At 36.9% G+C, this 16,590-nt stretch overlaps 1 protein-coding gene across 1 annotated transcript in view; it reads right to left on the reverse strand.

Annotated features, from left to right (window-relative positions):
• Positions 1-643: 643 nt before the first annotated feature.
• Positions 644-16,590, reverse strand: part of CD47 (CD47 molecule) — a 42,327-nt gene continuing 26,380 nt past the window's right edge. Inside the window, exons 4-11 of the mRNA XM_011932738.1 lie at positions 13,800-13,907; positions 12,520-12,612; positions 11,424-11,516; positions 10,561-10,653; positions 5,152-5,183; positions 3,815-3,839; positions 2,855-2,887; positions 644-875 (exon numbers count right to left, since the gene is read on the reverse strand). Of these exons, the coding sequence (XP_011788128.1) occupies positions 871-875; positions 2,855-2,887; positions 3,815-3,839; positions 5,152-5,183; positions 10,561-10,653; positions 11,424-11,516; positions 12,520-12,612; positions 13,800-13,907 (482 nt within the window). The 3' untranslated portion in view covers positions 644-870. The remainder of the gene's footprint in view (positions 876-2,854; positions 2,888-3,814; positions 3,840-5,151; positions 5,184-10,560; positions 10,654-11,423; positions 11,517-12,519; positions 12,613-13,799; positions 13,908-16,590) is intronic.

Consider the following 16,590-nt stretch of genomic DNA (forward strand, 5'->3'; position numbering starts at 1 on the left):
TGCTGAAAAGTGTGAACAAAGTGCTCTGAGAACACGTCTGGCTCCTTCCTGCAACTGGTGCTACCGTGTCACTAGACCATGTTCAAAGAGGAGAAAAGGTGCTACATCTTGTACAGCAGAAGCAAGTAACAGGAGGACAAGACAGAGTTTCAAGGGGTTATGTGAATAAAAGGAAAACATATCCATCAATAAAAGTACCCTAAATCTGGGAAGGACCTGTTACACTGTTTGTTGAAGGGGAAATGTGGGAATGGCAACCCCCAAGAATGAGGACCACTATCTCCATCAATATCACGCCATACAGAGACGGCATACAAGATGCTCCCAACCAAATTCCTGCCTGTACTTAATTTATTATTCCCTTGACCCAGAAGTGGCGGACACATCTCAGCTAATGCCATACTGCCATAACTGCCCAAAGCTGCTGTGAACCTGAGCTGGCAAAGGTTTGATGGAAGCCACTGGTTTTCATAGCTATCTCTGGGTAATCACCAGGGCAGTGCTAAGTAGTTATCACCCTGAACCAATTTAAACTGGTTACCTAGAGACCAGAGGCCCTAGGATCTGAAAGGCATCATTCTTGGAAATTGTCCATTTTACTTTTGCCCCTAATTGATGAAAAATAACAACAAAAAACTGGATCTCAATTGGGCAAACAACAAAGATCATAATTATTTTATTAACTAAATTACAGCTGCTTTGAATAAAAACTTAACTAACAATCACATAAGGGTCTCATAGGTGACAACCAGTTACTTTTCTTGTTTCTTCTCCCCAACAGCGAATCATCAAGGCCATGGTGCTTAAACACAAGTGTATTCCTTTCACGTCTTACTACTCTCCAAATCGGAGTCCATCACTTCACTTCAGTTATTCTGGAAAATTGAAAAATGAACATATAATCACTATTCGTGTCTATTTTCTAGCCATTAAAAAGTTGATGCATTAAAAAATAGTTTCAGATATATAGTATCTAAAAATTAAGAAAATACATCTGCAAAGGTCAGAGACAGAAACCAGGCAAATCATAGCCTTTTTAATTTCAGTAAGAAAAAGGCCAATGCCAAATCAAAGTAAAAAGTCAACACAGTCTGATTATCTCTGTTTGCTCGGTTGGCTGAGGAAAAGCCAAGAGATGTTGATTTTTCAATGCAAAAGACATTGATCCTAGAATAATATTCTATAATATTCACTTTGGATCTCCACCATTCATTTAATGTAAGTAAAATAAACATCTGATCAGCTGTAGATGAAAGAGAAGAACGGTCCTGACTCTGATCCCTAGGAAGCACCTTGAACCTCATTCATTGACAAGGCAGACACACTGTGAGCAATGAGCAGCTGTCAGTGGGAAGGACCCACCAGACACACATTTTAAAAACAAATGCTGATCAGGTGAATATTAGCAAAATTAAGGGAATCTTGAAGATCATCGTAGATTTCATCACAAATATTCAAGGCAAAACTGATTTACGATATTTCCTGATGCAGTAGTTTAAAAAAGTCACATCTTAAGAGAAATTAACAAAAGAAGAGGCGCTCAAGATTCTTAGATTGCTTTCCTGAAAATGGAGAAAAGTTTAGTTTCTTCATACGACTACAGAACAATGACACTACCAAGGAAAAGGAAAGGACATAGAAAAAAAAAAAAAAAAAAAAAGGACATCAGAATGTAAACATGGACAAACCATGCCACAATTCCTGGAACAACCCATGCCATGCCACAGTTACTGGAACAAACCATGCCACAATTCCTGGTACCAGTTGTTTTTTGTTTTTTTAATGTCTTTTAGTTTATTCCTGTGAATTTATTCCTTGAAGTCTTTTTTAGGAGGGTAATGGCTTACATAACAAAACATGCTTTTAAAGGCTGTGACACAAACGTACAAAAGCAGGATCATTCTGTGACTCCATTTTGAATATACATGGTTTTAAACTTTGTTCACCAATGCATGAAGTGTTTTTAATCTTATGCGAATATTAACGGTACTTGGGGGAATATAGCTTCCTGAGTTAAATGCTGCACTTTGCTACAGAAGTGGGCAGGTAAGTCACAGACTTTAAAACAGTAAAATATAAAGCAAACTATTTACACGACCGAGGAGTGATTATAAATATCAAAGGTAAGAAGATGTTTTTGATAAGATAAAAACGTAAACATAGTTACTAAATGCCAACAAAACTGAGGAATCATAATATGTTAAGGTAAAACCAAAATGAATGCTTGTAGCACTCAATATCTCAAACATATTAATCTTTAAGAACAAATATATGTCTTTGAAATATTCTGTAAAGATTAGAAGTTATTAGCCCAGAGTCCTTAAAAAAAAAAAAAGCAGCAGCAGCAGCAGCAAAAACTGAGGACAAAACATCTCTCTTTCTCTCTCTCTCGCTCTTTAATCATCTCCCAAAAGGTTAGAACCAAGCTCCTGATTGGAAAAGCAGAGATGTTAAGTCCTCATGGGTTAAATGCAACAAAATCACCAACACAAGCAAAAAAGAAACTTTGTCAAAATGATAAAGATCTGTGCCAGATTATTTATGTGCCTTATAAAAGGCATTTTACAGTCACCAGACACTGAATCTGAAAAACATTTTACAAAAAAGTGGTAATTTCTGTTTGCTGAGAGCCATATGACTGGAGTCTGATTCGTGACACCCTACAGCTTTTATAGTAGTAGTTTTGCAATTTTTAGCGAAGTAGTTTTAAGTTGTATACATCAAGAAATGTGAACCTTTATTATCTGACAGTGTCCCTTTTACTAAAAAAGAGCCACATTTTCAAGAAGCTTTTTTGTTTTTCAATGTCCGTGTGTTAACTGACCTATAATTATTAAGTGCAGTTTATACTTACCATCGTTCATCATTCCTTTTGATTCTTTGAATGCTAGGGATTAGTAACAAGCCAAGCAGGCAGTTAATAAGGTTCCACAATTGGAAATCATTTCTAAATCAACAAATCTGCCATGATATGCTAACTAGTCTACAACTCTACAGCCAAATTAATTGTAAAGCTATCATTTTATTATGTTGCCTTTTTGTGGATCATACCCATAGCATTCACAAAGGAAACCGACTTAGCAGGGAAATCAGATCTAGGTTTACAAAGAAAGGAAATGAGATGTTTTGGTCTCACTCTGTGGCAACAGCGTGTATCTTTCTAAAACGTGTAAATCAGAAATTGGAAGTAATTAGGATCCTTCTCTACTAGGGGATGTCATGCTTCATCTCAGCCAGTACCAAAAGGCAATGATCTCCTTGCCCATATAGCACTTGGCTAAGGTAAGCAACTACTGAGACACAGAATAGTGCATTTTTCCCAGAGGTGAGAATATTATAAAATATTCATAATTCTTTTTTTTTTTTTTTTTTTGAGACGGAGTCTTGCTCTGTCGCCAGGCTGGAGTGCAGTAGCACGATCTCGACTCACTGCAACCTCCACATTCTGGGTTCAAGCAATTCTCCTGCCTTAGCCTCCTGAGTAGCTGGGACTACAGGCACGTGCCACCATGCCCAGCTAATTTTTGTATTTTCAGTAGAGACAGGGTTTCAACATGTTGGCCAGGATGGTCTCAATCTCTTGACCTCGTGATCTGTCCGCCTCGGCCTCCCAAGGTGCTGGGATTATAGGTGTGAGCCACCGTGCCCAGCCAATAATTCTTGATGAATAATCAAGAGTAGAGATGCCAAGGCAAGAGGAAAAGAGGGAAAAAACCCTATATTCTTCCTAAGGCATAGACGGGGCATTCTACTGTTTTGCGGGCCAGTTCAAATTATGATCTGGTAAGGGATTAAGAGTGAAATAACCACATACCATTAAGGGGTTCCTCTACAGCTTTCTGAAAAATATTTAAAATATATTTACATAAAAATATAATTTATGTGATGTCCTTTTATAGTAAAACTTATAGACGCTAATATTTAAACTATATAGTAAGCAGTAAATCCTATAGTCAAAAAAAAAAAAAACATGAAATAAGGCTATAAATGTTAAAGCAAAGCTTGCTAAGTCTGGTTAATAGTTTAATAATAATTGTATTATTCTCTTAATATTATTTTTCTCAACAGAATTTCCTACTTCACTCTCAGCTCAAGAAATTCTAACTTCTAAAAATATTAAAGTGCAAGCATAAACAGCAACAACAGAATAAATAATACAGTGAAAAGGTGGAAGCAAAACAGAATCATCTTTAAGTATTGCAAATTGCGTTCAGTAACCAGGAAAGAAAACGTGTTAGGATTTACAGGTCCGATTAAGTTGCTGGCCTTTTGTGACCAACGTAGCTATGGCACCAATTCTTCTAGAATATACGCCTGTGGTAGACACACATAGCCGCCCTGCCTGCCCTTTAGGCACACTGAGGCTTGTCAGGCTTAGAAGCATGTGTGACCTCTACCTCCGGCCACAGACAGAAGACTCTCTTTGGCATTCCAGATAAATCTCTCATCACTCCGTAAAAGGAAGCTAAGTACAATATAATCCTTTCCAGAGCTTATCTCCACAAAATAGCCGTTGGGCCTGTCACCGTGATAAGTCTATGTTTATAAACATGCTTTTCTCTTCATTTATGCCCTCCTAAAATTACTCCTTTCTTGGAATTTTCTCAGATGGCTTAATAACGTATCTAAGGTACAATGAAACCTTAAGCACAGTTTTAAGGGAAAAAATGTGTAATGGGAGGGGATCGAATCATAACTCCAAATAGATGTTTTCAGCAATATTTACATTTACTTTTATAATTATCATTTTTAATGATGTCAATTTAGTATGAATTTCTCCTCATTTTTAAGCCTGAAATTGTCATTCTGTGTATGTACATCCAATGAATCCAACAGGTGAAGTGATATATTGGAATCAGCTTCCTTCTGATTGCAGAGATAATATAGCCATTATTCCTACTTTGCAGTTCTGGGTGTGAGAAGTCAGTACAATCTTCAGAAATCATGTATTCCATCCCATTGATACTAAAATGACCAAACACAGGTTTTAAAATAGAACTGGGCCCATTCATGCAGAGGTCATGCAATGACTTCAAACTTCTCTTAATTTGATATGACACTAAACAGATAGCAATATATCTCAATTACCAATTTCCTCAGTCTAATCCCTCAAATGATCATTCACAATTCATTTAATAAACATTAACTTACCCTAGGAGGTTGTATAGTCTTCTGATTGGAAGCTGATATAAATAACAAATAAGAATATAAATTTAATAAATGAAATAAACTAAGGCATTTGGTAATGTTTAATTTTAAGATAAAATGCTCAGGGCTAAAACTAAAGGTGCCAGAGATGTTAATGAAAGAGTTCCAGCTCTGTCTATTCAAACATGCTGAATATTCTTGATTATATATACTGATTTGAAAAATGAAGCAAATAACCCACCTACACCAAATAATAAACACATTCTCTCATTTGTTAAAACCATCTTTCCCCCAAATCAGCCACTTGTTACACTGGTTGGTGGGAAAATGCTGTCACCAACATTCCCCCACTGTGGGTGCTCCATCCTCCCTCCTCTGTCTACCCAGAGTGTGGACAGAATGTGCCAGAATTTGTCCCCACTACACATCTCCCTTAGCTCACTGCTTCTGTTTCTTACTGCTCAGTCTCTTTCTTCACACCACTCCCTGGGTCTTTCCAGTTTCAAAGCTCCAAAGAGCTAACAAACTAAAGAAAATACTCAGATCGCTCTGAGTATTCCTGTATGTATTTCTTCTTAGCTTTCTGACTCGCCTTTTTCACTGCTTCTAAATGGATTCATTAATGAAGCTGAAGGAATATAGGACATGAGCAAAGTGACGAAAGGGAAAAGAATACCCTAGTTGAGTAGGGAAGAAGAGATAGCTTTCTTATTAAAAAAAACAAATGAGAAGGCCAGCCGTGGTGGCTCACACCTGTAATCCCAGCACTTTGGGAGGCCAAGGCAAATAGATTGCTTGAGCTCAGGCATTCAAGACAAGCCTGGGCAACATGATGAAACCCCGTCTCTACCAAAAATACAAAAATTAGCTGGCGTGGTGGTGCACGCCTATAGCCCCAGCTGCGTGGGAGGCTGAGGTGGGAGGATCTCCCTTGGCCTGGCAGGCAGAGGCTGCAGTGAGCTGGGGTCGTGCCACTGCACTCCAGCCTGGGTGACAGAGTGAGACTCTGTCTCAAAAAATAAAAGAACCCAAAAAACCAAATAAATACAGAATTAGAATCCTACAGATGGAAAAGCGTCGAACAGAAACATGCCATGAACCACTCAGCAGGAGGGGGATCCTACTGAACAGAGAGATCCATTCCACTGAGACCTGGGCTGGATGACAGCATTGGATTTTCTCATCAGCAGATCGAGGCACACCTCCAGGACTGCTCTGTGTTCCTTACTATTTATTTACCACCACTGCACACTTGTACTCTGTTAAGCTTCTGAAGCTGGCAGGGAAAAGGGCAGGTCCTGACCCAAGGAAAGCCAATCTGTGAGCCAGCCAAAAGCTGGTGAGTCTTTCTCCAACAGGAAAAATGGCAAAGGACTGGACTGACAAGTTTCTCCCCACCACTGGACTCTAAGGAGAAACAGAAAAAAGACCAGAAAGTTGGTGATGGGAAGGGAAAGTGAAAAAGAAACAGAAAGGAGGCAAGGACGAGCTCAAAGCTGTAGGTAAGAAAAGCTGTCTGTGAGAAGGCATGAATAGGATGAAAAACGGGGGCATAAAGGAGAGGGTGAGCTAGCTGGCTAATAGGCAAAGAATCAAAGACAGAGGAACTCAGGAACTATAAATGACAGGAGCATCACCTTACTCTCGCGGCTGAGAGGACAACACGATGCTTCAGCTCTTTGAGATGGAATGGATCTTTCCAATTCCTAGACTACATACTGTCCCACCCCTGTGAGGCCCAGTTATGTATCTGAGCTCATAGGAGTCCAGTCTCCGTTAGTGCCATGGGTGGCTTTAAATAGACCTCCCTTACTGTGGAGGAATCTGGGGGAGTGATCTGGTCCTTGCATCCAAACAAGAAGCCAACCTCTTTTTAAAGCAGAACGAGGTAAAATGGGTTGGGATGCACTACATTTAGCAGCTTCCCCAATAAACCAAGCAGAAATACAGAGCTTTATTTGGGAACATCAAGATAGTTACATGTATATACAACTGAACTTCAATGAAACCATGACTTATATCTATGCTCTACAAAGAAAAAGAGAACTAAACAGCTACCTAAATTTCTGATGATAATATGAAAGGTCAGAGATACGGTTTTAGAGTTACATTTTTGAGCTCATAAATTTACTTATCAGAATAAACATTGCCAGGTGTGGTGGCACATGCCTGTAGTCCCAACTACTTGGGAGGCTGAGGTGGGAGCATAGATTGAGCCCAGGAGCTTAAGGCCAGCCTGGTCAACATAATGAGACCCTGTCTCTAAAAACAAAACAAAACAAAATAGAATATTGCTAACTGCCAAGTAACTCCTTTTCTTCCCTAATAATGTGTAAAGAATAGTTTCTAGTTCTAAATCTCACATCCAAGGGATGTCACATTTGGCTGGCCCATTCTGAAAAAAGAGATTTATGAAGAACGGTACTTCAAAGGGACATCAGTCAGTTGTGATCCCTCTAAATATTATAAAACCAAATAGTGTAGAAGTCAATTTCACCTGAGTTAATTCTCTCCAATATGGATATAACCCATGTGACAAAAGAATTATTATGATTAAGCTGCTGCTACCATGAGCCTAAGACATTGACAGCCATATACATATATTTTTTTAACCACAAGCCTTAAGCATTCCATACGAGCTTACTTGCAGTGCTTCTTGATTTGTTCTTCTCTCCCTGAAACATCTGACTCCATGCCATAAATATATTTCCAGGGTTTAAATTTTTCAAAAACATTTTTTCTATTGATACCAAATTTACCTCTCAGATGGAACAAGAAAATATCTGAATTTATACCTATACATAGATATAAATTCTACATATACATTCTGCATCTGCATCATTCTAAAATGTCTGGGATGTTGTGGTAAATATGGTTCTTACTGCTACTAGACTGATCTGTATCAAAATACTATATGCCCTTATATTGAACTAACTGGTAATAGCTTTAAAAATGAGAAAGTATTGACCCTTATAATTATAAAAACATTCTCTACAAACAACAAGCCCAACTTTAGTGAGTTTGGTTAGTTGCTTGTAATCTTTTCTATGCTTTCACATTAAGTTATTGTGCCCAGTCCTTTGTCTCATCTTATAAAATTAAAATGCTTCCAATAAAAGAAAAAAACCCAACAGTTAAAAAAGTTAAAAAATAGAAAGTGAAAGTCACTTTCACAGAAAGTTGTAGAAAGTGAAAGGCCTACTCTTTAAAATAACAAGGCTACAAATTTAAAGTTGGAAATAATAAAAATTATAAAAGTTAAAAAATCTCATAGTGACATTAACTTCTTCTTGAAGAGAAAGCTTGGATTTTTAACTATCTGAGGATTTTATTGCATTTAAATCAAAACACAATCATTAGCATTTTCTAAAATAGAACACGTGCAATGAGTAAAAATTGTTTTGGAGACACTTAAAATTTTAACTTCCTAATACAAACGCTCAAATTTGCAACCTTAATGTAACATAGATTCAGATTTACACAGTCAGATTATATAAGCAAACCATATTAATGTTCCTCCTAGTCTACCACATTCTCTAAAGAGCAACTTTCCTGTACCTTGTCTCTTCTTGCCTTTCAACTGACCGTAGGTGTTCCTCTGAACTCTGGCATCAGACAAGTTGATTTAAAAAGTTAACTTAGGATACTATCAATAAAATTAGGACACTATCAATAAGACTGCACTAAATTTTAAACATATAGCATACATTTTAGCATAAAGTATACTTATATGCTAACCTATGACAAAGAAAAAATAATTTGGGGTACTTGTCAGGATTTCAGTCATTTTAATTTTAATGTCAGAACAGTGACAGGTACAGTAGAGTGGTTTCACAGGCTTGGAGGAATGTAAGTGATGGAGAAGGCAGGAGAGTGAGGTTAAGGAGGTGGCAGATAGACAATGCTTAGTTCCACTTGAGGCATTGTCGCCAGACCTGCTAGCAACTGTACTGAAGATCATTCTATGCTAGATACGGAAGGCATGGGGTGGCATGGGAGTAAAAGGGAGGACAACCCAGATAGTGAGGAAAAAATAAGAGCGTGCTGCCCATCAGCCAAAGGTATCTAATACTAATTCACCAGAGTTGTATGGATACTGCAAATCACACACTATTCTCAGGCATTCGTGGGGAGCAACAAAACCAGGAGCGTCATCTTCCAGAACCAGACACATGGTGATTGGAAGATGTAGCAAAAATAGAATATGCACCAACATTCAAGATGTTCACTGTAGCTACCACATAGATTCCATTCTGCTTTAGATGTCTCCATTGTATTTTATGGCATTATGTGGTATAAAATTAGAAAATTTCATTGAGCAACAACTAAGACTTATGAACTCATATGCTAAAGATAGGTAGATTTTGGTTAAGTATTTTAATTATCTAATAAGGATTAATTAAAGAAAGACACAGAATATATGACAGAATTGAATTCAATTACCAATTACCAAGAACCAAAAGTTCAGAAATACAGGTAAAATTTTTTCGAAACTATTATGTGAGTCATATGGGAAATTATTTGACTGTAACAATTCAAGTTTTGTATTAGTTTTTAGAAACACATACAGCAAAGTTTACCTACAGCAAAGCAGAAACACTATTTTTTTATTCCATTAATTTATAACTTTGGATTATTTTAATAGGTGGCTAAGAGTATGTTTTATTTCATAAAAAATATAATTTTTTTAAAAAGGGAAATTAATATAAATTACATTATTGGGAACATCTTGAGCTTAGGTAAGATAACATTAGTTTCAGGCACAATTAAAAATATCTCTCTGTGTGCACATATCTCCATAAAAATAAGAATTTATGCAGAAACATTACTTGAAAATTGGCAGATTAAATATAAAAGAAACAATGAAGTAAATTCCATACTTATTAATAATTGATTTTAAAAGGAGTAAGTCTAAATTTTGAAACTCAATGTTTTCATAATTTGGTTTTGACTATAACTGTTTTAAAGTCATGCATTAGAGGTCACTGTCCTTTAAATGAACAAAACTGATAGATTGTGAATCTTAATTCCTGTCTAGGGGTGTCTACGTCTGCAAGAAAAACAGCAAGTGATAAACAAACAGGTCTCTGCAGGAGAGCTCTATCACAGAAACACTGCAACAATTAAAACTCCTGGTCTATTACTTAACATGGATCCTCAAAGATCGCTCCCCTTTTACGTAGTATAAAAAGATACACATTCTAATAGATAAAGCCATTTTCTTTAAACTAGTTTGAAAACCAAACTTTTCATTAATCCTAGATGTCTTCCACCCTCTTCAATTACCCTCAAATCATTCCAATTGTATTTTCTGATTTTGGGTCCTAAGCTGGAAGAACAAACTAAAAAGCATTTTCTAAGTGATATATCTGAAATTACTGGCATAGGTTAATGAAAATAAGATTGACTTACCCACAAATTTCATATAAACTAGTCCAAGTAATTGTGCTAGAGCTAAGATACTCAAACCTGAAATCAGAAGAGGGCCATGCATTGGTATACACGCTGTAGAAACAAATAAAATTCTGTATTAGAAAAGCAGATGAAACAACTTATTAAAAAACAGTAATAATCCCAAGTTTTAAGAGTTATTCTAATGATCAAAAAACAAAAAGTATCCATATGTTTATTAACTTAACCAGTAAAATGACTCAAAATTATTATAAGAACAAAGCCCGCCTTTGCATAACACATACCTTATCATATCAAGAAATGGGAACTAGTGTTTTAAGTCTAGGGCTCCAACCAGTTTGAGCCCAGTTATTTTAAAACTTCTTCCACAAATACAGGCATATCAGTTTGCAAGCTAGAACAATCAGCCACCAAGTCATAGATACAGCAAATATCTTTGTAGCAAGGAGGAAAGCACTATTACCACTGGGGTAAATTGGAAGTTTAAAAAGAAAAGCTCAGAATGCTAAATGCTGTCAAGTATATGAATAAACAAAAACCCTTATTTACTGGTGGTGATAATACAAAATGGTACAGCCATTTTGATACAGAGAGTTTGGCAGTTTATTACAACATACTCTTAACATACAGTCCAGTAATTGCACTCCTTGGTATTTGCTCAAATTGAATTGAAAACTTATGTCCACACAAAAATATGTATTTGAATGTACTTTCCACTCAACTTTTCCATGAACCAAAAACTGCAATAAAAAAAAAAATCAAGTCTATATATTTTTAAAACGAGAGAAAGAAAAAGAAGAAAAAGGAAGAAGAGCTCTGTCCAGGAGTAACCCAAATTAGGTCTGCAGAAAGATGACTCTTACCCGCAATACAGAGACTCAGTCCAACCACAGCGAGGATGTAGGCTATCACCTGAATAACCAATATGGCAATGACGAAGGAGGTTAATCCAATCGCTGGAGGAAGCAAAAGGATGTAACAGAAGCATGTCAAGAGTATTTAAAAAGCAATCACCTCCACTTGCATTTGGTATAATCAGGGATCTCCTAAGACCAAAGACTGACTCTGGAGTTCATTGTCTGATGGTAGATGTTAGCTCAGTGATCTACCCATTCCACACAAGTAGTCAGCTCCAAATTCACACATTCAGCAGCCTTTAATTTTCATAGTCAGCTAAGCTGGACTGGAAGTTTTTACCCTGAATCTTAGAACAATGCTGCTTTTACCACACTCACGCATTTTACAATATGAATGGCTTCTCCACATGTACACAGAATTGCTCTTGCTGAGAGAACCATTATGCAAATACGTGACTGTAAACATCATGCCCTCTATCTCTAGATCTGTCATTTTATAACAAACTAATACCTTTCCAATGTACAACAAGCCAGAGATAGGCTCTAAGACCAAGTGTTAAATGTGACTCTTTAATCGTAATAACTAAATATGGTAGTGATCTACTTTCAAAATGCAGTATAAATGATACTGATTATAGTTTGGATATCCATACCATCTTTTAAAACTACAGTATTAAAGTTTGCTAATAATTAAAACAAGTTTCTACTATTTGAGATTCATAATTCCATTTTATAGAACCAGTCTTCTTAATACAGAAGCAGAAGCTTAGCAAAAGAAGAGAAAGACTGTTTAGCATCCACTTATAACTTCAAAAAACTGAAATTAGAATATGAAAATAATCATTAAGAAATGATATGGCATAATTTAAAATTATGCTGACTGGCATCAAATACACACGAAAATCACTTTTTACAAAATAGCTAACCTAGAATAAACTTAAAGTTAATATGAATGGGAAAACGTCACTAAGAATAGCATGAAAAATCTTTTAATAAACCAACTCTTATTGAGTTGTAAAAAAACTATGAGTATTTTCACCAAAACTACTGTTTTGTAAATGAAAAAGGTAGGCAAAGTCATACTATAACAACAAATACTCACCTGTACTAAACACATAGTAGTGAAGTAATATTAATATCCCTGTAGAAGTCACAATTAAACCAAGGCCAGTAGCATTCTTTAATGAATATTCACCTGTCAATAAATAAAAACATTTAAAATATTTTCCTGCATGCTTTTTAAATGTACTGATCTAAATTCTATGTTTAACAACTGTGAAAATTTTAAAAATATATGTTTCCCTGAAAACCTCACACAAAATTAGTGACGATTTCTTCATTAAGACCAAACTTAAGACATCTAAATCTCAACATTGAAGTTTCAACATGCTGAAACCTTGAATTGGCTCTGCCTCCTTCTTAACTAGCTTACAGAATTCCAGATGAGAAACTGTGTATTCATCATTCACCGTTCCCTTCATGTGCTGTGTTCAGTGTGTCCCAAAGTCAACTCAACTGTTCTCTCAAGTTGTCTTCTGAATCCACCTCCTTCCTCCCGTTGTCTTCACTAACTTCAGATACCAACAGAGCTGCCAAGCCCAGGTTCCTAAGCATTACATCTGTACTGCATTCTTCTCCAGAAACGATGGTGTGCTATAGTTATCAGGTTGGGTCCCAGCCTTCCTTTGCTTTTCTTTATATGTGCTACATATCCTCATTTCCCACTCACATTCCCATCCTCCAAACGCAACTGCCAATTTCCACCTTCATTCCACTTTCATGTCTTGGCCAATGGAGTTTGCCTCTGTAGTGAGTTGAATGATGGCCCTAAAGTTATTTCTACCTCCTAATCCCCAAAACCTGTGAATATTACCTAATAAAGCAAAGGAGTGAATACTGCATTATATGGCAAAAGGTATGATGAAGTTAAGGATCTGAAAGGAGGAGCTTACCCTGGATTATATGAGTGGGCTCTAACTCCAGTGACAAATGTGCTCGTAAGAGAGAGGCTGAGGGAGATTTAACAAAAACACAGAGGCAAAGACACAGAGGAAGGAGAAGGCAATTTGACCAGAGAGGCAGAGGGTGGAGTTATGCTGTCGCAACTAAGGAATGATAAACACTCTCATTCTTTAGCAAAATCCAGAAGCCAGAAGAGGCAAGAAATGGATTCTCCCCTAGAGCCTTGAGAGGGAGTATCGCCCTGATGACATCCTGATTTCAGACTTATGGCCTCCAGCGTGGAGACGGAACTGCTATTGTTTAAGCCACCCAGTTTGCAGTCATCTGTTCCAACAGCCCTAGGAAACTAATGCAGCCCTCCTCACCTCAGAATGCATTCATCTACCGCCTGTGTTCCTGCCTAGGAACTGCACATCTTACCTGGGACGAAAAGAATGGCTCCAACAATGACAATGACAGTGATCATTAGTCCAGCAACAAGTAAAGCAATCGTTTTCTCATCCATACCACCGGATCTATATTTAAGTGCTTAAAAAAGAAAAAAAAAGAATTACATGAACTCAATCACAAGTGAAGCCATTTTAATAACTTATACAGAGACAAAGTGACAAAAGTACTATAACGTAATAACTTCTGAGGAACAACTCCTTCATATCATCAAGTCACCTCACATCTCTTTCACAAGCAAATGGATACTGTCACGGCAGTATAAATATGGATGGTGAATTTATAGATGACACTTTATTTTCCTACACTAACAAATGAAGTTCTATACATCAGTCTTTCTCGGTTGATGTATTACTAATATCTTGAGCTAGATAAGTTTTCTGGGGGAGGGGGGACACTGTTCTGCATAATACAGAATGTTTAGGAGCATCCTTGGCCTGTACATACTAGATGCTAGTAACTAGATGCCAGTTATGTCAATCAAACTGTTTTCAGACATTGTCAATGTCCCCTGAAGAGCAAAACCACTCCAGACTGAAAACACAGCACTGAGGTACATAATACTAATGGGAAATAACAGGTTAATTAACAATATTGAGAAAAAGAGAATTTTGTTCTACCTTATATAAAATTAGCAAACCATCTGGAAATCTAGTTATTTTGTTTTGAAAAAAATGACAGAATAAAACTGGGCAAATTACACCCTTGTGAAATCCTGATGAAGAAAAAAAGCTTAAATTGTTCAACTAAAATATTTTAATAGAAACAAACTGCAAAGACTCACAGGATTCATCATACATGTTATTGTTTCTGCTGCTAGCTCTACTGTCATGTATCTCATACCTCCTCTGAAAGATGAATGGAATAGATCAATCTGCAAATATTAGTTCTTTTACTATATATGCATCTTTTAAATTTTGGTTAACATTGAAGTTGATTTTTTCACTAAGGAAGTTGTTTAATGGTAACCTAAAAGCAAACTGAGTAGCAGAAAGAAACAGTGTGTGACTGAAATGCTTCTGTGTGTTATTCACATAGAGATATTCTCCATGCCAGTAATCAATGGGTGACTGTCATGAAGGGAAAAATATTTTAAATGTTATATTTAGCATTTAGGTTTTTTTTCTTCTGCAGTGACAAACATTAAATAAAGTAAAAGCAATAAATAAGCCCCTAAATGATCATGATAAAAATCTATGTTTAAGGTATATGACAGGTACCTAAATATTTTTGGAATTTCTATCTACCCATACTTTATAACCTCAATTTTAGTCTCTTTATGGGGAGATAAGTACTAAGCAATAAATAACCAGTAGAGAACCCATATTAATCAGAAAACATCCTATAGCAAGTTCCCTAAGTTTTTATTTGATTTGTTACTTCCGCCCAGCCCTGGGATTTACGTGCCTAACAGTCATAGCCTTGCCTTCTTGTAAGGCACAGTTTTTACAGCTTCCCTATTTTCTAGGCTAAAATGCTGGCTAGAATGAAACTGAGTGTGTAAGTCACAAAAGGCGCACACACAGAAAAAGGAACTTACTCTAGACATATGTCACATTTTCCATTTTAACCCCATATATATTGTGATCTAAATAGAGCTTGAAGGTTCTGCAAAGGGTTATAAAATAGAAGCTGTTTCAAACGCACCTCACAATCAATCAAACATTCATAAGAAACTCTTCCAGGTTTAAGTCAATGCATAAAAGAGCTACTAAGATCAAGCAACAAGAATTTGCCTTAGAGTACAGTATATTTTCATAGAAAAAGGTTGACTTACATTCTTCTTCTATTTTCTCTTTTTTTTTTTTGAGATAGAGTCTCTTGCTCCATTACCCAGGCTGGAATGCAGTGGCATAATCTCGGCTCACTGCAATCTCTGCCTCCCAGGTTCAAGTGACTCTCTTGCCTCAGCCTCCTGAGTAGCTAGGACTACAGGCACGTGCCACCACACCCTGCTAATTTTTGAATTTTTTTGTTAGTACAGACGGGGTTTCACCATGTTGGCCAGGCTGATCTCCAGCTCCTGACCTCATGATCCGCCCGCCTCGGCCTCCCGAAGTGCTGGGATTACAGGCATGAGTCACTGCTCCCAGTAACTTACATCCTTCTTAATAAAAATAAGAGTTTGAATCTCATATAAAATTTATCCTCTTTAGGCTTAGAAGAGCTGTTATAGGAGAAAACAGTGCGAACAATAGCAACAAAAATAAAACACCACAAAATACTACCATAGACAGGGTTCTATCATAAAATGGTCTGTCTCCCTTTGACTATAAGTACACTATATATTGGAAGTAGCTTTGGTGCCTGTTGATTAGTTCAACTACTACTTGTTTTCCAGGCCACCTTAACCTTTTCCTTAAATTAAGCAGCCATTTCCAATGAATACACACATTGAGGATCCCAAGTGTGAAAAAATCCGAAATCCAAAACACTCTGGACCCAGGACGGACACTCCACCGGTCTCTGTGGGGTGTACCTAAGTAACCACAGGCAATCAAAGAGTATCTCCAGGTTTTCTTCAGTGAATCTTCAGAAAGAGTTTCTTTTGGCTCATTTTCTTTGCTTGCATACCCACATTTCAGGAGGTACCACGGCAAATGTGGGGTAGGTATCTTGTTGCTAGCCCAGTCATCAAATTTCTCAGCGCAGCGAAAGGGCAAGGAATTTGATATAATAGATACCATAGAACCCAATAACCTCAAGGATCTTATTGATCTTTTCTTATCCTTCAATAAGTGGATTTATCCTTATTTACTGCATG

The sequence above is a fragment of the Colobus angolensis genome, unplaced genomic scaffold (assembly GCF_000951035.1).
Source record: "Colobus angolensis palliatus isolate OR3802 unplaced genomic scaffold, Cang.pa_1.0 Scaffold98, whole genome shotgun sequence".
Lineage (NCBI taxonomy): Eukaryota > Metazoa > Chordata > Mammalia > Primates > Cercopithecidae > Colobus > Colobus angolensis.